This window comes from Mauremys reevesii, unplaced genomic scaffold (assembly GCF_016161935.1).
Source record: "Mauremys reevesii isolate NIE-2019 unplaced genomic scaffold, ASM1616193v1 Contig7, whole genome shotgun sequence".
NCBI lineage: Eukaryota > Metazoa > Chordata > Testudines > Geoemydidae > Mauremys > Mauremys reevesii.
Genome location: NW_024100884.1, coordinates 179787 through 204001, shown reverse-complemented (window position 1 = coordinate 204001; position 24215 = coordinate 179787). Strand labels below are relative to the sequence as shown.

Genomic DNA, 24215 nt, shown 5'->3' with positions numbered 1-24215 from the left:
ATAAGCTTTATGCAGGGTAAAACGGATTTATTTGGGTTTAGACCCCACTGGGAGTTGGGCATCTGAGTGTTAAAGACAAGAACGCTGCTGTTAGCTGCTTTCAGGTTAAGCCCACAGCTGTTAGGGAATGTGATTCAGATCTGGGTTTGAGTTTACAACAGACCAGCAGGTCTGGCTCAAACCAGGCAGGGCAGTGAAGTCCTAAGCTGATAGGGCAGGAAAGCAGGAGCAGAAGTAGACTTGGCACATCAGTTGGCAGCCCCAAGGGGGTTTCTGTGATTCAACCCGTCACAGCAGGATTTTAATAAAAACAAAACTTGAGCCTATAGATTCAGAGTAAAAATTCCTCCAGAGTCCTCTTCCCTGGGCCTTGGAGCAATGGCTGGCTAGAGGGCCCTTTGCTAAGTGGTGTATATTGAAAACTGTGTTCAAATTACAAGCTGACACTTGAAATCCTGAGGGGATTCCTGGTCCTGCTTGCAGGCTAAAGGGCTCTTTTGAGAGTGTGCATTTCGGTCCTCTGCAGTCAGTCTGCAAAGAGCCAGCCTAGAGCAGAGTGGGTTTCATTCTGCCTCTCTGCCTTAGGGAGCAGCCTGCTTTTTCTCTCTCTGTATTTGTCTGTGGCATGTTAGAATTCTGGGTTCTTAGAAATAAAGCAGTGCTACATTGCAGCCTTTTGGGAAGAGAGTTTATGTGGGGTTTCAACTCTCTCTCTGTGTGCTGTGAACAATTAGGTAATACTGGGCATATCATAGACTAACCATCAGTGAAGCACTATGAGACCTCAGATGAATAGTGCTTTACAAATACAACATTCGTACTATTACAGTGAGGAAATATTCATTCAGTATTAACCAAGTTATTTGGTAGATAATAATACATAAAATCACAACCTTTTTTTCTAAAAATTAAGATGCTCCTAGGTAAGATTTTGTTTCAGCCAATTTTGGGCCTCAACTTTTGTTCTGGTATTTTCAGATATAATCTAAGTAGCAATACTCGGACCATATCCAGGGCTCTCTTCTGCTGTTTAGGAAAAATAACTTCATTAGTCAGATTTTCATAAATACTCAGCACCCAACAGCTCTCACTGAGAACAAAGGAGAATTCTCTCCCCCACCCCCACTGAGAATTGTGATGGTCACAGCACACAGAGCAGTTAGACACAAACATAAATACTCCTGCTGGAAGGCTGCAGCGTAACACAACTTTATGTCTTAAAATCCAGAGCCTTAACACACAAGAAACCTTAAAACAGGAGAGGGAGCTGCTCCCTAAGGCAGCGGGCAAAAGTGGTGGAGTAGCATTGTATGTCAATGATAAGGTAGACTGTAAAGAAATAAGAAGTGATAGAATGAATAAGACAGAGTCTGTCTGGGCAAAAATCACACTAGGAAAGAAAGCTACTAGAGCCTCCCCTGAGATAGTGCTTGGGGTGTGCTACAGACCACCAGGATCTGATTTGGAGATGGATAGAGACCTCTTTAATGTTTTTAATGTAGTAAACACTAATGGGAATTGTGTGATCATGGGAGACTTTAACTTCCCAGATATAGCCTGGAGGACAAGTGCTAGTAACAATAATAGGGCTCAGATTTTTCTGGATGTGATAGCTGATGGATTTCTTCACCAAGCAGTTGAAGAACCAACAAGAAGGGATGCCATTTTAGATTTGGTTTTGGTGAGTAGTGAGGACCTTATAGAAGAAATGGTCATAGGGGACAACCTTGGTTCGAGTGATCATGAGCTAATTTAGTTCAAACTAGATGGAAGGATAAACAAAAATAGATCTGGGACTAGGGTTTTTTATTTCAAAAGGGCTAACTTTAAAGAATTAAGGAAATTAGTTAGGGAAGTGGATTGGACTGAAGAACTTGTGGATCTAAAGGTGGAGGAGGCCTGGAATTACTTCAAGTCAAAGCTGCAGAAACTAGCAGAAGCCTGCATCCCAAAAAAGGGGAAAAAAAACATAGGCAGGAGTTGTAGACCAAGCTGGATGAGCAAGCATCTCAGAGAGGTGATTAAGAAAAAGCAGAAAGCCTACAGGGAGTGGAAAATGGGCAGGATTAGCAAGGAAAGCTACCTTATTGAGGTCAGAACATGTAGGGATGAAGTGAGAAAGGCTAAAAGCCATTTAGAGTTGGACCTTGCAAAGGGAATTAAAACCGATAGTAAAAGGTTCTATAGCCATATAAATAAGAAGAAAACAAAGAAAGAAGAAGTGGGACCGCTAAACACTGAGGATGGAATGGAGGTTAAGGATAACCTAGGCATGGCCCATTATCTAAATAAATACTTTGCCTCAGTCTTTAATAAGGCTAATGAGGAGCTTAGGGATAATGGAAGGATGACAAATGGGAATGAGGATATGGAGGTAGATATGACCACATCCGAGGTAGAAGCCAAACTCGAACAGCTTAATGGGACAAAATCGGAGGGCCCAGATAATCTTCATCCAAGAATATTAAAGGAACTGGCACATGAAATTGCAAGCCCATTAGCAAGAATTTTTAATGAATCAGTAAACTCAGGGGTTGTACTGTACGACTGGAGAATTGCTAACATAGTTCCTATTTTTAAGAAAGGGAAAAAAAAGTGATCCGAGTAACTATAGGCCTGTTAGGGTATGTCTACACTACAAGAGTAGTTCGAATCAACTTAAGTCGAATTTGTAGAATCGACCTTACAAAGTCGAATTTGTGTGTCCACAGTAAGGACACTAATTCGACTTTGTGAGTCCACACTAACGGGGCAAGCGTCGAAATTGGAAGCGGTGCACTGTGGGAAGCTATCCCACAGTTCCCGCACTCCCCATTGGAATTCTGGGATTTCCCCCCAATGCATGCTGGGGGGAAAACTGTGTCGAGGGTGGTCTTAGGTAACTGTCAGCATTCAACCGTCACTCCCGCCGGCGGGAAATCAGTTCGCGCACTTTTCCTGTTAGTGACAGCGCGGACGCCACAGCACTCCACTGCGATCATGGAGCCCGCTGTGATCATCGCTGCACTTATGGCCGTTGTCAACTCCTCGCACCTTATCGTACACCTCTTCAACAGTAAAATGCTGAGAAATCGGGCGAGGAGGCTCCAGCAGCACGGTGAGGACATGAAGTCTCAGAGTGGCACAGACCTCTCAGAAAGCACGGTACGCCGCGCCATGGAGATCATGGTGGCAATGGGTCATGTTCATGCTATGGGACGGCAATTCTGGGCCCGGGAAACAAGCACGGACTGGTGGGACCGCATAGTGCTGCAGGTCTGGGATGAATCACAGTGGCTGCGAAACTTCAGGATGCGTAAGGGCACTTTCCTTGAACTGTGTGACTTGCTGTCCCCTGCCCTGAAGCGCAAGGACACCTGCATGCGAGCAGCACTGAGTGTGCAGAAGCGAGTGGCCATAGCCCTCTGGAAACTTGCAACACCAGACAGCTACCAGTCAGTACCGAACCACGCAGTCGTTGAGCTACTGCTCTCAAAGGTAGTGACCCTGGGAAACGTCCAGGTCGTCATAGATGGCTTCGCCGCGATGGGATTCCCAAACTGCGGTGGGGCTATAGATGGGACTCACATCCCTATCCTGGGACCAGCCCACCAGGCCAGCCAGTATATTAACCGAAAGAGCTACTTTTCAATGGTGCTGCAAGCACTGGTGGACCATAGGGGACACTTTACCAACATCAACGTCGGGTGGCCGGGCAAGGTTCATGACGCGCGTGTTTTCAGGAACTCTGGTCTGTTTAGACGCCTGCAGGAAGGTAGTTTCTTCCCGGACCACAAAATAACTGTTGGGGATGTGGAGATGCCTACAGTGATCCTCAGAGACCCAGCCTACCCGCTAATGCCCTGGTTCAAGAAGCCCTATACAGGCGCCTTGGACACTGACAAGGAGCTCTTCAACTACCGGCTGAGCAAGTGCAGAATGGTGGTGGAGTGTGCTTTCGGATGTCTCAAGGGGAGATGGCGAAGCTTACTGACTCACTCGGATCTCAGCGAAACCAATATCCCCATTGTTATTGCAGCTTGCTGTGTGCTCCACAATCTCTGTGAGAGCAAGGGGGAGACCTTTATGGTGGGATGGGAGGTTGAGGCAAATCGCCTGGCTGCTGATTACGCTCAGCCAGACACCCGTGCAATTAGAAGAGCCCAGGTGGGTGTGAAGGAAGGGGTGAGGGGTGCAGGAAAGGGTGAGGGGTGTGTGGGAAGGGGGAGGAGGTGTAGGGGGATGAGGGCTGTGGCTGGGGCTGAGGGTTTGGGGCATTGGAGAGGCTCAGGGCTATGGTGGAAGGGCAGGGTAAGGGCAGCCTGCCTTGCCATTTGTGTATGGCAGGCACTAGGACCCTGGGGCACCAGACAGCATTTCTGCAGGGAGCCGCTCTACTGTCAGGCAGGTACGCAGCGCGGTGGGGTGGGGGGAGACCCTTGGGGGCCAGGGCCCGATCCAGGCATGGCCGGGGGAGAGACCCAGCTCCAAATATAGCTGGAGCAGGGCACCTGCCGCCTATGCACAGAACATGAAAAACACCTCTCAGACTGATCAGGGTGCCTAGTGACTGCACTGTGTGTGTGACCTGCTGTAGATCCTGCCCCCGTGTCTGTACCCAGGTAATGGTGACCGTCCTATGCAATTACCAAACCCCTCACCACCCTTCACACAAAGTCTTCTGTAAAGAAACATGATGGAAACAGTAATGAACAGCAAACTATTTTTAATAATCAACTACACAGTGAGGGAACGAAACTGGGATTTGGGCTTGGGTGATCCAGGAAGGGAAGGACTTCTCAAAATTTAGGGAATGAGAGCTTTTTGGTACTTGAGCACTCTGCTGGGATGGAGTGACAGTTTTCACGGCCCCTGGCGCACCTCCTTCTTGTTATTTTGGGTGAGGGGGGTATTGGACTTTGTGGTGGGGGAGGGCGGTTGCAGATACAGTGCAGGGGGGCTCTGTCGTCCTCCTGCCTGCGGTCCTGCAGAACATCCACAAGGCACCTGAGCATGTCCGTTTGCTCCCTCATTAGTCCAATCAGCGTTTGAGTCGCCTGCTGGTCCTCCAGACGCCATCTGTCCTCCCATTCGCTGTGTGAGTGCTGCTGCTGAGAGAGGTTCTCCCTCCACTGGCTCTACTGGGCCGCCTCGGCTCGGGAGCAGCCCATAAGTTCTGCGAACATCTCGTCCTGTGTCTTTTTCTTGCGCCGCCTAATCTGCGCCAGCCTCTGTGAGGGGCATGCTGGAGCAGGTCGGGATACAGGTGCAGCTGTTTGTGATGGGAAAAAGGGATTGACTTCCTTATAAAGATACATTTCTGCAAAGAAGAAACATAGTCTAGTCAGTCTCTGTGAACAAGACCATGCACAGCACTCACTCAGGGAAAGTTCGAATTTTCGGAATTCGCTTTCATTGCCTGGGGGATTGCACTGCAGATCAGACAAGCGGGGCAGGACAGCAGAATCCGTGGAGCAGCCAGGCATGGTAAGCCAAAAACTTTTGGCTGCTTAAAAGTCAATGTATACCACTGTCCTCTTGCTACAGGCAATCCTGAAAGCATAAACTCTGCCCCTGTTGCACCCCTTCGCGTCTTTCCCTGGGAAAGATCCCTGTATGATGCCACTCTGCAGCCTCCACCACGTGGCTGTAAAGTGATGCTGATTGTTATGCAAAGGAACAGTGAAGCACTCCCAATACTAATAGTACACAAATTACTGTAATTAAATGCAGGAGTCTCCGAGCGAGATCACCCTGAGGAGGGTCACTGAGGCAGATAGAGAGTGCTATTTCACTGGCTGCGTGAAAGCCAGCACAAACCAGGGGCCTATGCGGCCATGCTCGTGGAGGCAATGCTCCCGGAGTACCTGATGAGAGCCTGGCGCGGAAAAGTGTGCTACCACGGAGCACCCAATAAGGCAGCTCTCCCCAGGAACCTCATGCGGAGGCTTTTCGATTACCTGCAGGAGAGCTTCTCGGAAATCTCCCAAGAGGATTTCCGTTCCATCCCCATATATATTGACCTTCTTTTCGCATAGTTAATATTCCTGTTCTGTTAGAAATAAATGTTTACATGTTTAAAGCACTTACCGACTGATCCTTCCCCTGATTCAGGGTCCAGGGTAACGGCTGGGAAGGGTTGGTAGGGGATCTCAGTGAGGGTGATGAAGAGATCCTGGCTGTCGGGGAAATCAGCGTTGTAAGCGCTGTCAACTGCCTCGTCCTCCTCATCTTCCCCGTCCGCGAACATCTCCGAGGAACAGTCCGTCGACAGTATCCCATCCTCAGAGTCCACGCACACTGGTGGGGCAGTGGTGGCAGACCCACCGAGAATGGCATGCAGTGCCTCGTAGAACCGGCATGTCTGGGGGTGGGCTCCGGAGCGTCCGTTTGCCGCTCTGATTTTTTGGTAGCCTTGTCTCAGCTCCTTGACTTTCACGAGGCACTGCGTTGTATCCCGGCTGTATCCTCTGAGTGCCATGGCTTTGGAGACCTTCTCGTAGGTCTTTGCATTCCGTTTGTTGGAGCGCAGCTCCGAAAGCACAGACTCCTCACCCCACACAGTGATCAGATCCAAGACTTCCTGGTCAGTCCATGCTGGGGCCCTCTTTCTAGTCTGAGATTGCATGGACACCTCTGCTGGAGAGCTCTGCATCGCTGCCAGTGCTGCTGAGCTCGCCACGACGTCCACACAGGAAATGAGATTCAAACTGGCCAGACAGGAAAAGGAATTCAAATTTCCACGGGGCTTTTCCTGTGTGGCTGGTCAGAGCATCCAAGCTCGGACTGCTGTCCAGAGCGTCAACAGAGTGGTGCAGTGTGGGATAGCTCCCGGAGCTACTAAGGTCGATTTGCATCCACACCTAGCCTAATTCGACATAGCCATGTCGAATTTAGCGCTACTCCCCTCGTCGGGGAGGAGTACAGAGTCAAACTAAAGAGCCCTCTATGTAGAATTAAATAGCTTCGTGGTGTGGACGGGTGCACGGTTAATTCGAATTAACGCTGCTAAATTCGAATTAAAGTCCTAATGTGGACCAGGCCTCAGTTTGACATCGGTAGTATGTAAGGTCTTGGAAAAATTTTTGAAGGAGAAGGTAATTAAGGACATTGAGGTCAATGGTAATTGGGATAAATTACAACATGATTTTACAAAAGGTTGATCGTGCCAAACCAACCTGATGTTCTTTCAGAAGGTAAGAGATTATTTAGACAAAGGAAATGCATTGGATCTAATTTACCTCGATTTCAGTAAGGCATTTGACACGGTTCCACATGGGAAATTATTAGTTAAATTGGAAAAGATGGGGATCAATATGAAAATTGAAAGGTGGATAAGAAACTGGTTAAAGGGGAGACTACAACGGGTCGTACTGAAGGGTGAACTGTCAGGCTGGAAGGAGGTTACTAGTGGAGTTCTTCAGGGATCAGTTTTGGGACCAATCTTATTTAACCTTTTTATTACTGACCTTGGCACAAAAAGCGGGAATGTGCTAATAAAGTTTGCGGATGACACAAAGCTGGGAGGTATTGCTAATCCAGAGAAGGACCGGGATATCATATAGGAAGATCTGGATGACCTTGTAAACTGGAGTAATAGTAGTAGGATGAAATTTAATAGTGAAAAGTACAAGGTCATGCATTTAGGGATTAATAATAAGAATCTTGGTTATAAATTGGGGACACATCAGTTGGAAGTAACAGAGGAGGAGAAGGACTTCTGAGTATTGGCTGATCACAGGATGACTATGAGCCGCCACTGTGATACGGCCATTAAAAAAGCTAATGCAGTTTTAGGATGCATCAGGCAAGGTATTTCCAGCAAAGATAAGGAGGTGTTAGTACCGTTATACAAGGCACTGGTGAGACCTCATCTGGAATACTGTGTGCAGTTCTGGTCTCCCATGTTTAAGAAGGATGAATTCAAACTGGAACAGGTTCAGAGACAGGCTACTAGGATGATCCGAGGAATGGAAAACCTATCTTATGAAAGGAGACTCAAAGAGCTTGGTTTGTTTAGCCTAACCAAAAGAAGGATGAGGGGAATATGCTTGCTCTTTATAAATATATCAGAGGGATTAATATTAGGGAGGGAGAAGAATTATTTAAGCTTAGTACCAATGTGGACATAAGAACAAATGGATATAAACTGGACACTAGGAAGTTTAGACTTGAAATTAGACGAAGGTTTCTAACTATTAGAGGAGTGAAGTTCTGGAACAGCCTTCCAAGGGGAGTAGTGGGGGCAAAAGACATATCTGGATTTAAGACTAAGCTTGATAAGTTTATGGAAGGGATGGTATGATGGGATAGCCTAATTTTGGCAATTGATCTTTGATCAGCAGGTAGGTATGCCCAGTGGTCTGTGATGGGATGTTAGATGGGATGGGATCTGAGTTACTACAGAGAATTCTTTCCTGGGTGCTGGCAAGTGAGTCTTGCCCACATGCTCAGAGTTTAGCTGATCGCTATATGTGGGGTCGGGAAGGAATTTTCCTCCAGGGCAGATTTGCAGAGGCCCTGGAGGTTTTTCACCTTCCTCTGCATCATGGGGCATGGGTCACTTGCTGGAGGATTCTCTGCAGCTTGAGGTCTTCAAACCACGATTTGAGGACTTCAATAACTCAGACATAGGGTAGAAGCAGCAAAGAATCCTGTGGCACCTTATAGACTAACAGATGTTTTGCAGCATGAGCTTTCGTGGGTGAATACCCACTTCTTCGGATGCAAGCCACGAAAGCTCATGCTGCAAAACATCTGTTAGTCTATAAGGTGCCACAGGATTCTTTGCTGCTTCTACAGAACCAGACTAACACGGCTACCCCTCTGATATCAGACATAGGGTAGGAGTTTGTTAGAGGGGTGGGTGGGTGAGATTCTGTGGCCTGCATTGTGCAGGAGGTCAGACTAGATGATCATAATGGTCCCTTCTGATCTTAAAGTCTATGAGTCTATGAGTCTAACTCACCCCACCTTGCTTTATGTCAGCTTGTCTGAAGGCACAGAGAGTGCACAGCAGGCTGGGGTGTAAATCCACCTCGCACTAGCTTGCTGTGCCTTAACTGGCTATGTGCACCCTGCTGCACTGCACTAAAAGTTCCCTGGTGCACTTTGATCCGTTCCTGTTTCAAAGTGGGGCAGATCAAAGCACAGTATGGAATCGTTAGTGCATGTGGTAAGGTTCACATAGACAGTTAGTGTTTGAGGCAGATTTGCACCCCAGCCTGCCATGACCTAACTGTTCCAGTAGACAAGCCCTGATTCTGCTCACATGCTTTGCTACAGAGCCCTCTATCCTGCAAATAGCACTGGGAAACCCCCCACTCTTACAGTGACAGCTTGCAATTGCAACACAGTTCTCAGTACAGCACAAGAACAAAGGAGAATTCCCTCCCCCTCCCACACTGAAAAGAAGGATGATTGCTGGGTTCTGAGCTGTTATGAAAATCTGGCCAATGGTGCCCCAGCCTTAAAGGTGCTAAACACCCTCAGCTCCTACTGGAGTCAAAGGGCACGTCTACACTGCAATTAGCACCCACAGCTGGCCCATGCCAACTGACTCAGGCTCAGGGGGCTCGGGCAAAAGGGCTGTTTAATTGCAGTGTAGATCTTTAGGCTCAGACTGAAGCCCAAGCTCTAGGAACCTCCCACTTCCCAGGGTCCTAGACAGGGCCATCCTTACCCATACGCAAAGCATGCAGCTGCGTAGAGAACTAGGAAATTCAGGGCACCAAATTTCCTGGTGCCCTGTGCAGCTGTGTGCTGCTCCAGCTCCTACTCCGGCTCTTCCCCAGGCCCCTGCCTGTGCTCCGCCCCAGCCCCACTTCTTCTGTCGGGGACTCGAACCCCAACAGCAAAGTTCGTTGTCTGACCGCAGAGAGACAGGCAACACCAGCAAGGTCCAAAACAAAAGCTCTTTATTGACAAGTGCACGTGTCAGTAAAGAACTGCTCGTATCCGAAGAGAACCAGCAGCCTTTACAGCTTAGTACTAGCCTATATAGACAGTTTTATTACGTCATAAATTATTCACTTCACACAACCCATATCCCACCCCCCTTTGGTTAGTAACAAACCTTAATAACAAAGCACATCTGTCTTTCTTTATAATGTAAGCAAGTTGTGATGCCCCAGCAACTTTCTTATCAGCATAATTGCCAAGCACCAGATACTGGAAGACAGGAGTTAACGCAGCTGGTAACTTGAGGAATGCACCTCCCTTTCTTATCTCACTTTTTCCCAGGGCTTTATGAAACATGCTGACTTCAGTCAGATTGGCATAACTGGTTTTTGTGCTACATCTTTATTCAGGCCTAACACTTCCTACCCCTGCTCTGCCCCAGCCTCATCCTGCCCCCACTGTCCTGAAGATTGCAGCCAGGCCCGACACTGCACTCATTGCTAAGTGGAGAGACCCGGCCCCAGCTGCGTGGGAGCCAGGGGAGCAGAGCAGCCTGGGGCCCCAGGCCTCCACAGGTGGGAGCGGGGGGAGCTGACCCCAGGCCTCCATGGGGGGCGCTGTGTGGGGTCCCACACCTCTGTGGGGAGGGGGGAGCTGGCTACTTCCTGCGGGAAGTGGAGTGACCTGGCCCCAGCCTGCTCTGCTCCCCTGGCTCCAAGACTTGGGGGGAGGGGGAACCACCCTCCAGTACTTGCCGGAGGTGCTGCTGGGAGCCAGGGGAGCAGGGCAGGTTGGGACCAGGTCACTCCACTTCCCGCAGGAAGTAGCCAGCCCCCACCCCCCACAGAGGCCTGGGGCCAGCCAACCCCCTCACGTGGAGGCCTGGGGCGAGGCCCCAAACAGGCCCCCCACGGAGGCCTAGGGCTAGCTGCTCCTGCCCACAGAGGCCTGGGGCCCCACACAGCTCCCCCAAGGGGAGGGCTGCGTAGGGCACCAAAATAGCTAGGAACGGCCCTGGTCCTAGAGCCCAGTCTCCAGCAGAAGCCTGAACATCTACACTGCCATTTAACAGCCCCTTAGTCCGAGCCCCTTAGCCTGAGCCAGCTGGCACAGGGCACCAGCAGGTGTCTAACTGCAGTGTAGACATATCCAGAGAGAACTGAGGTTGCTCAGCACCTTGAAGGTTCAGGCCAATGAAGAGGAGACACAATGATAAATACTCTTCGCCCATGTCTGCAGCATCTCGGTCTATCCATGGGTGGCACGGACGGGCACTGACCTGCTATGGAAATCACTGACTCTCTCTCCTGGTTGAGTCGGGGGTTCCTGACACAGCAGGACACTTTCTGGTTGGACTCTTCTGTTAGAACAATGACAATCTCTGTTTGAAACAGGCCATTGGCCTCTGGGGTTATTTCTTCAGAGGCCGATGGTAAGAGCTGCCCCTGGTGATCTCTCCACTGAGCCTTGGGCTCTGGGTACCATCCGGATGATCGACACACCACCCGGATCCCTCTGTCCTGATGTCCCTCCACAGAGATGGCAGGAGCAGAGCCCAAATCTACAGAAGAAATAAATGAAATTGTGATAATCCTGCATTGCCCAGTAATGAGCCAAAAGTTTTATTAAATGGTTATTAAAAGCCATTTCCTATTAAACTAGTAATCAAGTGTGATTCCATGAGTGTGGTTGGTCAGTTAATCTGGCCAGATTCATATTTGATACACAGTAAAATTAATATTAATATTAAGGCTTTTCTATGTACAAATTTGCTCCAGTTTAGTTAATCAAGTGTAAATTCCTCTGTAGATACTCTTAAATTAAGAAGGAATTAACTCAAGCTAAATTGATAAGCCATTTCCAAACCCATTTAAGTATAGAATCATAGAATCATAGAATTCAAGATCAGAAGGGACCATTATGATCATCTAGTCTGACCTCCTGCAAGATGCAGGCCACATAAGCCGATCCACCCACTCCTTAAGCAAGCGACCCCTGCCCCATGCTTCGGAGGAAGGCGAAAAATCTCCAGGGCCACTGCTAATCTTCCCTGGAGGAAAATTCCTTCCCGACCCCAAATATGGCGGTCAGCTGAACCCCGAGCATGCGGGCAAGACTCTCCAGCCATACCCTCTGGAAAAAGGTTATATCATATCATTGACCCATTGTACTATTTACCAGTGTGGCACTTAATTGACCTATTGACTAAGCCCGTTATCCTATCATACCATCTCCTCCATAAACTTATCTAGCTTAATCTTAAAGTCGTGGAGGTCCTTCGCCCCCACTGTTTCCCTCGGTAGGCTGTTCCAGTATTGCACTCCCCTGATGGTTAGAAACCTTCGTCTAATTTCAAGCCTGAATTTCCTGACTGACAATTTATATCCGTTTGTCCTCATGTCCACATTAGCACTGAGCTGAAATAATTCCTCTCCTTCCCTGGTATTTATCCCTCTGATATATTTAAAGAGTGCAATCATATCTCCTCTTATCCTTCTTTTGGTTAAGGAAAACAAACCGAGCTCCTCAAGTCTCCTTTCATACGACAGGCCTTCCATTCCTCGGATCATTCTAGTGGCCCTTCTTTGTACCCGTTCAGTTTGAATTCATCCTTCTTAAACATGGAGACCAAAACTGCACACAATACTCCAAATGAGGTCTCACCAACGCCTTATATAACGGGACTAGCACCTCCTTATCCCTACTAGAAATACCTCGCCTAATGCATCCCAAGACCGCATTAGCTTTTTAACAACCACATCACATTGCCTACTCATAGTCATCCTACGATCAACCAGGACTCCTAGGTCCTTCTCCTCCTCCGTTACTTCCAACTGGTGCGTCCCCAGCTTATAACTAAAATTCTTGTTAGTCATCCCTAAATGCATAACCTTACACTTCTCACTATTGAATTTCATCCTGTTACTAATACTCCAGTTTACAAGGTCATCCAAATCTCCCTGGAGGATATCCCAATCCTTTTCCGAATTGGCAATACCTCCCAACTTGGTGTCATCCGCAAACTTTATCAGCCCACTCCTACTCTTGGTTCCCAGGTCAGCAATAAATAGATTAAATAAAATCGGACCCAAAACCGAACCTTGAGGAACTCCACTGGTAACCCCCCTCCAACCTGACAGTTCCCCCTTCAATACTACCCTCTGAAGTCTCCCCTTTAACCAGCTCCTTATCCACCTCTGGATTTTCATTTCGATCCCCATCTTTTCCAATTTAACCAGTAATTCTTCATGCGGTACCGTATCAAACGCCTTACTGAAATCCAGATATATTAGATCCACCGCATTTCCCTTGTCTAAAAAATCTGTTACTTTCTCAAAGAAGGAGATCAGGTTGGTTTGGCACGATCTACCTTTCGTAAATCCATGCTGTAATCTATCCCAGTTGCCATCGGCCTCATGCTCCGGAACCACTCTCTCTTTTAAGATTTTTTCCATGACTTTGCATACTACAGATGTTAAACTAACAGGCCTGTAGTTACCTGGATCACTTTTTTCCCCCTTCTTGAATATAGGAACTACATTAGCTAATCTCCAGTCAAACGGTACAACCCCCGAATTTAGAGACTTATTAAAAATTATCGCTAACGGGCTAGCAATATCACTCGCCAATTCCCTTAATATTCTAGGATGAAGATTATCCGGGCCCCCCGATTTACTTCCGTTAAGTTGTTCAAGTTTGGCTTCTATCTCAGGTACCGTAATGTCTACCCCCATATCTTCATTCCCATCGGTCCCTCTATCACTATTCCTTAGCCCTTCATTAGCCTCATTAAAGACCGAGGCAAAATATTCGTTTAGATATTGTGCCATTCCAAGATTATCCCTAATCTCCACTCCGTTTAAAGTTTTAAGCGGTCCCACTTCTTCTTTCTTGGTTTTCTTCCTATTTATATGGCTAAAAAACCGTTTGCTATTGGTTTTAATCCCCTTCGCTAGGTCCATCTCCACCCGTCGCTTTGCCTTTCTCACTGCTTCCCTACACCCTCTGACCTCAATAAGGTAGGTTTCTTTGCTGATCCCTCCCATTTTCCACTCCTGGTACGCTTTCTGTTTTTTCTTAATAACCCCTCTAAGACGCTTGCTCATCCAGCTCGGTCTAAAACTGCTACCTACGAGCCGTTTTCCCCTTCTCGGGATACATGCCTCTGACAACTCTTGCAACTTCAACCTGAAGTAACCCCAGGCGTCATCTGCCTTTAGATCCCTAAATATGTTAGTCCAGTCCACTTCCCTAACTAGTCGCCTTAATTTAGTAAAGTTAGCCCTTTTGAAATCGTAAACCCTAGTCTCAGATGCACTATTGATTATCCTCCCATTTATTTTGAAACGAATTAGCTCATGATCACTCGAGCCAAGGTTGTCCCCTACAACAATTTCCTCAACAAGGTCCTCGTTACTCACCAAAATCAAATCTAAAATGGCATCCCCCCTCGTCAGTTCAGCAACCACTTGATGAAGGAATTCATTAGCTATCACGTCTAGGAAAAGCTGAGCCCTATTATTATTACTAGCATTTGTTTCCCAATCTATATCCGGGAAGTTAAAGTCCCCCATGATCAAGCAGTTCCTATTAGTATTTACCTCCTTAAAAACATTAAAGAGCTCTCTATCTGTCTCCAAGCTAGATCCCGGCGCTCTATAGCACACCCCAATCACTATCCCGGGTGAGGCTCTGGTAGTTTTTTTCCCCAATGTGACCATTGCCCAGACAGACTCTGTATTATCCATTGCATTGCAAAGTATCAGAGGGGTAGCCGTGTTAGTCTGGTTCTGTAGAAGCAGCAAAGAATCCTGTGGCACCTTATAGACTAACAGATGTTTTGCAGCATGAGCTTTCGTGGGTGAATACCCACTTCTTCGGATGCAAGCAGTGGAAATTTCCAGGGGCAGGTGTGTATATATAAGCAAGCAAGAAGCAAGCTAGAGATAACGAGGTTAGATCAATCAGGGAGGATGGGGCCCTGTTCCAGCAGCTGAGGTGTGAAAACCAAGGGAGGAGAAACTGGTTCTGTAATTGGCAAGCCATTCACAGTCTTTGTTTAGTCCTAAACTGATGGTGTTAAATTTGCAGATGAATTGGAGCTCAGCAGTTTCTCTCTGGAGTCTGGTCCTAAAGTTTTTTTGCTGGAGGATGGCCACCTTAAAATCTGCTATTGTGTGGCCAGGGAGGTTGAAGTGTTCTCCTACAGGTTTTTGTATATTGCCATTCCTAATGTCTGATTTGTGTCCATTTATCCTTTTCCTTAGAGACTGTCCAGTTTGGCCGATGTACATAGCAGAGGGGCATTGCTGGCATATGATGGCATATATTACATTGGTGGACGTGCAGGTGAATGAACCGGTGATGGTGTGGCTGATCTGGTTAGGTCCTGTGATGGTGTTGCTGGTGTAGATATGTGGGCAGAGTTGGCATCGAGGTTTGTTGCATGGGTTGGTTCCTGAGCTAGAGTTACTATGGTGCGGTGTGCAGTTGCTGGTGAGAATATGCTTCAGGTTGGCAGGTTGTCTGTGGGCGAGGACTGGCCTGCCACCCAAGGCCTGTGAAAGTGTGGGATCATTGTACAGGATGGGTTGTAGATCCCTGATGATGCGGTGGAGGGGTTTGAGCTGGGGACTGTATGTGATGGCCAGTGGAGTCCTGTTGGTTTCTTTCTTGGGCTTGTCTTGCAGTAGGAGGCTTCTGGGTACACATCTGGCTCTGTTGATCTGTTTCCTTATTTCCTCATGTGGGTACTGTAGTCTTGAGAATGCTTGGTGGAGATTTTCTAAGTGTTGGTCTCTGTCTGCGGGGTTAGAGCAGATACGGTTGTACCTCAGTGCTTGGCTGTAGACAATGGATCTTGTGGTGTGCCCGGGATGGAAGCTGGAGGCATGAAGGTAGGCATAGCGGTCGGTAGGTTTTCGGTATAGGGTGGTGTTAATGTGACCACCACTTATTTGCACCGTGGTGTCTAGGAAGTGGACTTCCCGTGTAGATAGGTCCAGGCTGAGGTTGATGGAGGGGTGGAAGCTGTTGAAATCATGGTGGAATTTTTCCAGAGTCTCCTTCCCATGGGTCCAGATGATGAAGATGTCATCAATGTAGCGTAGGTAGAGAAGGGGCGTGAGTGGACAGGAGCTGAGGAAGCGTTGTTCCAGGTCAGCCATAAAAATATTGGCATATTGTGGGGCCATGCGGGTGCCCATAGCGGTGCCACTGATCTGGAGATATATATTGTCATTAAATTTGAAATAGTTGTGTGTGAGGATAAAGGCACAGAGCTCAGCAACCAGTTGTGCTGTGGCATCATCAGGGATACTGTTCCTGACAGCTTGTATTCCATCAGTGTGTGGGATGTTTGTGTAGAGAGCCTCTACATCCATGGTGGCTAGGATGGTGTTCTCTGGAAGGTCACCAATGCATTGTAGTTTCCTCAGGAAATCAGTGGTGTCACGGAGATAGCTGGGAGTGCTGGTAACATAGGGTCTGAGTAGGAGTCCACATATCCAGACAGTCCTTCAGTGAGAGTTCCAATGCCAGAGATGATGGGGCGTCCAGGATTTCCAGGTTTGTGGATCTTAGGTAGTAGATAGAATAACCCTGGTCGGGGTTCTAAGGGTATGTTGATTTGTTCCGGTGTTAGTGTAGGGAGTGTCCTGAGTAGATGGTGCAGTTTCTTAGTGTATTCCTCAGTGGGATCTGAGGGAAGTAGCTTGTAAAATTTGGTATTGGAGAGTTGTCTGATGGCCTCCTTTTGGTAGTCAGACCTGTTCATGATGACAACAGCACCTCCTTTATCAGCCTCTTTGATTATAATGTCAGGATGGTTTCTGAGGCTGTGGATGGCATTGCGTTCTGCACGACTTAGGTTGTGAGGCAAGCGATGTTGTTTTTCCACAATTTCTGCCTGTGCACGTCGGCGGAAGCATTCAATGTATAGGTCCAGACTGTCATTTCGACCCTCAGGAGGAGTCCATGTGGAGTTCTTCTTCTTGTGCTGTTGGTGGGAGGGTAACTGTGTATCAGTGCGCTGTTCAGTGTTGTCCTGGAAGTATTCTTTGAGTCGGAGACGGCGAAAGTAGGCTTCCAGATCGCCGCAGAACTGTATCATGTTGGTGGGGGTGGCAGGGCAGAAAGAGAGTCCCCGAGATAGGACAGACTGTTCTTCTGGGCTGAGTGTGTGGCTGGATAGATTGACGATATTGCTGGGTGGGTTAGGGGTGTCACGGTTGTGGCCCCATGTGGCAGGTAGGAGTTTAGACAGCTTACAGTCCTTTTTCCTTTTTAGAGAGGTGAAGTGTGTAATGTAGATCTCCTGTCTTATTTTAGTGAAGTCCGTTTGTATGGAAGTTTGGTTATTGATGAGAGTCTCTAGGTTGGAGAGCTCTTTTTTGATGTTTTCCTGTTTGCTGTATAGTATGCTGATCAGGTGGTTCCTCAGTTTCTTAGATAGAGTATGGCATAATCTCTCACTGTGGTCTGTGTAGTATGTAGATAGCAGTGGATTTTTTACCTTTAGTCCATTAGGTATGATGTCCATCCGTTTACATTTGGAAAGGAAGATGATATCCGTCTGTATTTGTGCAAGTTTCTTCATGAGGTTGATGGATTTCCACTCCATACGGCTAAATGCAGTGCCTTGCATGGTGTCAAGTATCAGAGGGGTAGCCGTGTTAGTCTGGTTCTGTAGAAGCAGCAAAGAATCCTGTGGCACCTTATAGACTAACAGATGTTTTGCAGCATGAGCTTTCGTGGGTGAATACCCACTTCTTCGGATGCAAGCAGTGGAAATTTCCATGGGCAGGTGTGATTATATAAGCAAGCTAGAAGCAGGCTAGTGATAACGAGGTTAGATCAATCAGGAGGATGGGGCCCTGTTCCAGCAGCTGAGGTGTGAAAACCAAGGGAGGAGAAACTGGTTCTGTAATTGGCAAGCCATTCACAGTCTTTGTTTAGTCCTAAACTGATGGTGTTAAATTTGCAGATGAATTGGAGCTCAGCAGTTTCTCTCTGGAGTCTGGTCCTAAAGTTTTTGCTGGAGGATGGCCACCTTAAAATCTGCTATTGTGTGGCCAGGAGGTTGAAGTGTTCTCCTACAGGTTTTTGTATATTGCCATTCCTAATGTCTGATTTGTGTCCATTTATCCTTTTCCTTAGAGACTGTCCAGTTTGGCCGATGTACATAGCAGAGGGGCATTGCTGGCATATGATGGCATATATTACATTGGTGGACGTGCAGGTGAATGAACCGGTGATGGTGTGGCTGATCTGGTTAGGTCCTGTGATGGTGTTGCTGGTGTAGATATGTGGGCAGAGTTGGCATCGAGGTTTGTTGCATGGGTTGGTTCCTGAGCTAGAGTTACTATGGTGCGGTGTGCAGTTGCTGGTGAGAATATGCTTCAGGTTGGCAGGTTGTCTGTGGGCGAGGACTGGCCTGCCACCCAAGGCCTGTGAAAGTGTGGGATCATTGTACAGGATGGGTTGTAGATCCCTGATGATGCGGTGGAGGGGTTTGAGCTGGGGACTGTATGTGATGGCCAGTGGAGTCCTGTTGGTTTCTTTCTTGGGCTTGTCTTGCAGTAGGAGGCTTCTGGGTACACATCTGGCTCTGTTGATCTGTTTCCTTATTTCCTCATGTGGGTACTGTAGTCTTGAGAATGCTTGGTGGAGATTTTCTAAGTGTTGGTCTCTGTCTGCGGGTTAGAGCAGATACGGTTGTACCTCAGTGCTTGGCTGTAGACAATGGATCTTGTGGTGTGCCCGGGATGGAAGCTGGAGGCATGAAGGTAGGCATAGCGGTCGGTAGGTTTTCGGTATAGGGTGGTGTTAATGTGACCACCACTTATTTGCACCGTGGTGTCTAGGAAGTGGACTTCCCGTGTAGATAGGTCCAGGCTGAGGTTGATGGAGGGTGGAAGCTGTTGAAATCATGGTGGAATTTTTCCAGAGTCTCCTTCCCATGGGTCCAGATGATGAAGATGTCATCAATGTAGCGTAGGTAGAGAAGGGGCGTGAGTGGACAGGAGCTGAGGAAGCGTTGTTCCAGGTCAGCCATAAAAATATTGGCATATTGTGGGGCCATGCGGGTGCCCATAGCGGTGCCACTGATCTGGAGATATATATTGTCATTAAATTTGAAATAGTTGTGTGTGAGGATAAAGGCACAGAGCTCAGCAACCAGTTGTGCTGTGGCATCATCAGGGATACTGTTCCTGACAGCTTGTATTCCATCAGTGTGTGGGATGTTTGTGTAGAGAGCCTCTACATCCATGGTGGCTAGGATGGTGTTCTCTGGAAGGTCACCAATGCATTGTAGTTTCCTCAGGAAATCAGTGGTGTCACGGAGATAGCTGGGAGTGCTGGTAACATAGGGTCTGAGTAGGGAGTCCACATATCCAGACAGTCCTTCAGTGAGAGTTCCAATGCCAGAGATGATGGGGCGTCCAGGATTTCCAGGTTTGTGGATCTTAGGTAGTAGATAGAATAACCCTGGTCGGGGTTCTAAGGGTATGTTGATTTGTTCCGGTGTTAGTGTAGGGAGTGTCCTGAGTAGATGGTGCAGTTTCTTAGTGTATTCCTCAGTGGGATCTGAGGGAAGTAGCTTGTAAAATTTGGTATTGGAGAGTTGTCTGATGGCCTCCTTTTGGTAGTCAGACCTGTTCATGATGACAACAGCACCTCCTTTATCAGCCTCTTTGATTATAATGTCAGGATGGTTTCTGAGGCTGTGGATGGCATTGCGTTCTGCATGACTTAGGTTGTGAGGCAAGCGATGTTGTTTTTCCACAATTTCTGCCTGTGCACGTCGGCGGAAGCATTCAATGTATAGGTCCAGACTGTCATTTCGACCCTCAGGAGGAGTCCATGTGGAGTTCTTCTTCTTGTGCTGTTGGTGGAGGGTAACTGTGTATCAGTGCGCTGTTCAGTGTTGTCCTGGAAGTATTCTTTGAGTCGGAGACGGCGAAAGTAGGCTTCCAGATCGCCGCAGAACTGTATCATGTTGGTGGGGGTGGCAGGGCAGAAAGAGAGTCCCCGAGATAGGACAGACTGTTCTTCTGGGCTGAGTGTGTGGCTGGATAGATTGACGATATTGCTGGGTGGGTTAGGGGTGTCACGGTTGTGGCCCCATGTGGCAGGTAGGAGTTTAGACAGCTTACAGTCCTTTTTCCTTTTTAGAGAGGTGAAGTGTGTAATGTAGATCTCCTGTCTTATTTTAGTGAAGTCCGTTTGTATGGAAGTTTGGTTATTGATGAGAGTCTCTAGGTTGGAGAGCTCTTTTTTGATGTTTTCCTGTTTGCTGTATAGTATGCTGATCAGGTGGTTCCTCAGTTTCTTAGATAGAGTATGGCATAATCTCTCACTGTGGTCTGTGTAGTATGTAGATAGCAGTGGATTTTTTACCTTTAGTCCATTAGGTATGATGTCCATCCGTTTACATTTGGAAAGGAAGATGATATCCGTCTGTATTTGTGCAAGTTTCTTCATGAGGTTGATGGATTTCCACTCCATACGGCTAAATGCAGTGCCTTGCATGGTGTCAAGTATCAGAGGGGTAGCCGTGTTAGTCTGGTTCTGTAGAAGCAGCAAAGAATCCTGTGGCACCTTATAGACTAACAGATGTTTTGCAGCATGAGCTTTCGTGGGTGAATACCCACTTCTTCGGATGCAAGCAGTGGAAATTTCCAGGGGCAGGTGTGTATATATAAGCAAACAAGAAGCAAGCTAGAGATAACGAGGTTAGATCAATCAGGGAGGATGGGGCCCTGTTCCAGCAGCTGAGGTGTGAAAACCAAGGGAGGAGAAAGTGGTTCTGTAATTGGCAAGCCATTCACAGTCTTTGTTTAGTCCTAAACTGATGGTGTTAAATTTGCAGATGAATTGGAGCTCAGCAGTTTCTCTCTGGAGTCTGGTCCTAAAGTTTTTTTGCTGGAGGATGGCCACTTTAAAATCTGCTATTGTGTGGCCAGGGAGGTTGAAGTGTTCTCCTACAGGTTTTTGTATATTGCCATTCCTAATGTCTGATTTGTGTCCATTTATCCTTTTCCTTAGAGACTGTCCAGTTTGGCCGATGTACATAGCAGAGGGGCATTGCTGGCATATGATGGCATATATTACATTGGTGGACGTGCAGGTGAATGAACCGGTGATGGTGTGGCTGATCTGGTTAGGTCCTGTGATGGTGTTGCTGGTGTAGATATGTGGGCAGAGTTGGCATCGAGGTTTGTTGCATGGGTTGGTTCCTGAGCTAGAGTTACTATGGTGCGGTGTGCAGTTGCTGGTGAGAATATGCTTCAGGTTGGCAGGTTGTCTGTGGGCGAGGACTGGCCTGCCACCCAAGGCCTGTGAAAGTGTGGGATCATTGTCCAGGATGGGTTGTAGATCCCTGATGATGCGGTGGAGGGGTTTGAGCTGGGGACTGTATGTGATGGCCAGTGGAGTCCTGTTGGTTTCTTTCTTGGGCTTGTCTTGCAGTAGGAGGCTTCTGGGTACACATCTGGCTCTGTTGATCTGTTTCCTTATTTCCTCATTTGGATACTGTAGTCTTGAGAATGCTTGGTGGAGATTTTCTAAGTGTTGGTCTCTGTCTGCGGGGTTAGAGCAGATACGGTTGTACCTCAGTGCTTGGCTGTAGACAATGGATCTTGTGGTGTGCCCGGGATGGAAGCTGGAGGCATGAAGGTAGGCATAGCGGTCGGTAGGTTTTCGGTATAGGGTGGTGTTAATGTGACCACCACTTATTTGCACCGTGGTGTCTAGGAAGTGGACTTCCCGTGTAGATAGGTCCAGGCTGAGGTTGATGGAGGGGTGGAAGCTGTTGAAATCATGGTGGAATTTTTCCAGAGTCTCCTTCCCATGGGTCCAGATGATGAAGATGTCATCAATGTAGCGTAGGTAGAGAAGGGGCGTGAGTGGACAGGAGCTGAGGAAGCGTTGTTCCAGGTCAGCCATAAAAATATTGGCATATTGTGGGGCCATGCGGGTGCCCATAGCGGTGCCACTGATCTGGAGATATATATTGTCATTAAATTTGAAATAGTTGTGTGTGAGGATAAAGGCACAGAGCTCAGCAACCAGTTGTGCTGTGGCATCATCAGGGATACTGTTCCTGACAGCTTGTATTCCATCAGTGTGTGGGATGTTTGTGTAGAGAGCCTCTACATCCATGGTGGCTAGGATGGTGTTCTCTGGAAGGTCACCAATGCATTGTAGTTTCCTCAGGAAATCAGTGGTGTCACGGAGATAGCTGGGAGTGCTGGTAACATAGGGTCTGAGTAGGGAGTCCACATATCCAGACAGTCCTTCAGTGAGAGTTCCAATGCCAGAGATGATGGGGCGTCCAGGATTTCCAGGTTTGTGGATCTTAGGTAGTAGATAGAATAACCCTGGTCGGGGTTCTAAGGGTATGTTGATTTGTTCCGGTGTTAGTGTAGGAGTGTCCTGAGTAGATGGTGCAGTTTCTTAGTGTATTCCTCAGTGGGATCTGAGGGAAGTAGCTTGTAAAATTTGGTATTGGAGAGTTGTCTGATGGCCTCCTTTTGGTAGTCAGACCTGTTCATGATGACAACAGCACCTCCTTTATCAGCCTCTTTGATTATAATGTCAGGATGGTTTCTGAGGCTGTGGATGGCATTGCGTTCTGCACGACTTAGGTTGTGAGGCAAGCGATGTTGTTTTTCCACAATTTCTGCCTGTGCACGTCGGGAAGCATTCAATGTATAGGTCCAGACTGTCATTTCGACCCTCAGGAGGAGTCCATGTGGAGTTCTTCTTCTTGTGCTGTTGGTGGGAGGGTAACTGTGTATCAGTGCGCTGTTCAGTGTTGTCCTGGAAGTATTCTTTGAGTCGGAGATGGCGAAAGTAGGCTTCCAGATCGCCGCAGAACTGTATCATGTTGGTGGGGTGGCAGGGCAGAAAGAGAGTCCCGAGATAGGACAGACTGTTCTTCTGGGCTGAGTGTGTGGCTGGATAGATTGACGATATTGCTGGGTGGGTTAGGGTGTCACGGTTGTGGCCCCATGTGGCAGGTAGGAGTTTAGACAGCTTACAGTCCTTTTTCCTTTTTAGAGAGGTGAAGTGTGTAATGTAGATCTCCTGTCTTATTTTAGTGAAGTCCGTTTGTATGGAAGTTTGGTTATTGATGAGAGTCTCTAGGTTGGAGAGCTCTTTTTTGATGTTTTCCTGTTTGCTGTATAGTATGCTGATCAGGTGGTTCCTCGGTTTCTTAGATAGAGTATGGCATAATCTCTCACTGTGGTCTGTGTAGTATGTAGATAGCAGTGGATTTTTTACCTTTAGTCCATTAGGTATGATGTCCATCCGTTTACATTTGGAAAGGAAGATGATATCCGTCTGTATTTGTGCAAGTTTCTTCATGAGGTTGATGGATTTCCACTCCATACGGCTAAATGCAGTGCCTTGCATGGTGTCAAGTATCAGAGGGGTAGCCGTGTTAGTCTGGTTCTGTAGAAGCAGCAAAGAATCCTGTGGCACCTTATAGACTAACAGATGTTTTGCAGCATGAGCTTTCGTGGGTGAATACCCACTTCTTCGGATGCAAGCAGTGGAAATTTCCAGGGGCAGGTGTGTATATATAAGCAAGCAAGAAGCAAGCTAGAGATAACGAGGTTAGATCAATCAGGGAGGATGGGGCCCTGTTCCAGCAGCTGAGGTGTGAAAACCAAGGGAGGAGAAACTGGTTCTGTAATTGGCAAGCCATTCACAGTCTTTGTTTAGTCCTAAACTGATGGTGTTAAATTTGCAGATGAATTGGAGCTCAGCAGTTTCTCTCTGGAGTCTGGTCCTAAAGTTTTTTGCTGGAGGATGGCCACCTTAAAATCTGCTATTGTGTGGCCAGGGAGGTTGAAGTGTTCTCCTACAGGTTTTTGTATATTGCCATTCCTAATGTCTGATTTGTGTCCATTTATCCTTTCCCTTAGAGACTGTCCAGTTTGGCCGATGTACATAGCAGAGGGGCATTGCTGGCATATGATGGCATATATTACATTGGTGGACGTGCAGGTGAATGAACCGGTGATGGTGTGGCTGATCTGGTTAGGTCCTGTGATGGTGTTGCTGGTGTAGATATGTGGGCAGAGTTGGCATCGAGGTTTGTTGCATGGGTTGGTTCCTGAGCTAGAGTTACTATGGTGCGGTGTGCAGTTGCTGGTGAGAATATGCTTCAGGTTGGCAGGTTGTCTGTGGGCGAGGACTGGCCTGCCACCCAAGGCCTGTGAAAGTGTGGGATCATTGTCCAGGATGGGTTGCAGATCCCTGATGATGCGGTGGAGGGGTTTGAGCTGGGGACTGTATGTGATGGCCAGTGGAGTCCTGTTGGT

At 47.7% G+C, this 24215-nt stretch overlaps 1 protein-coding gene across 1 annotated transcript in view; it reads right to left on the bottom strand.

Annotated features, from left to right (window-relative positions):
* LOC120394600 (butyrophilin subfamily 1 member A1-like) overlaps positions 1–24215 on the bottom strand; it is a 79394-nt gene that overhangs the window by 33969 nt on the left and 21210 nt on the right. Inside the window, exon 3 of the mRNA XM_039518827.1 lies at positions 11159–11440. Coding sequence (XP_039374761.1) covers positions 11159–11440 — 282 coding nt within the window. The remainder of the gene's footprint in view (positions 1–11158; positions 11441–24215) is intronic.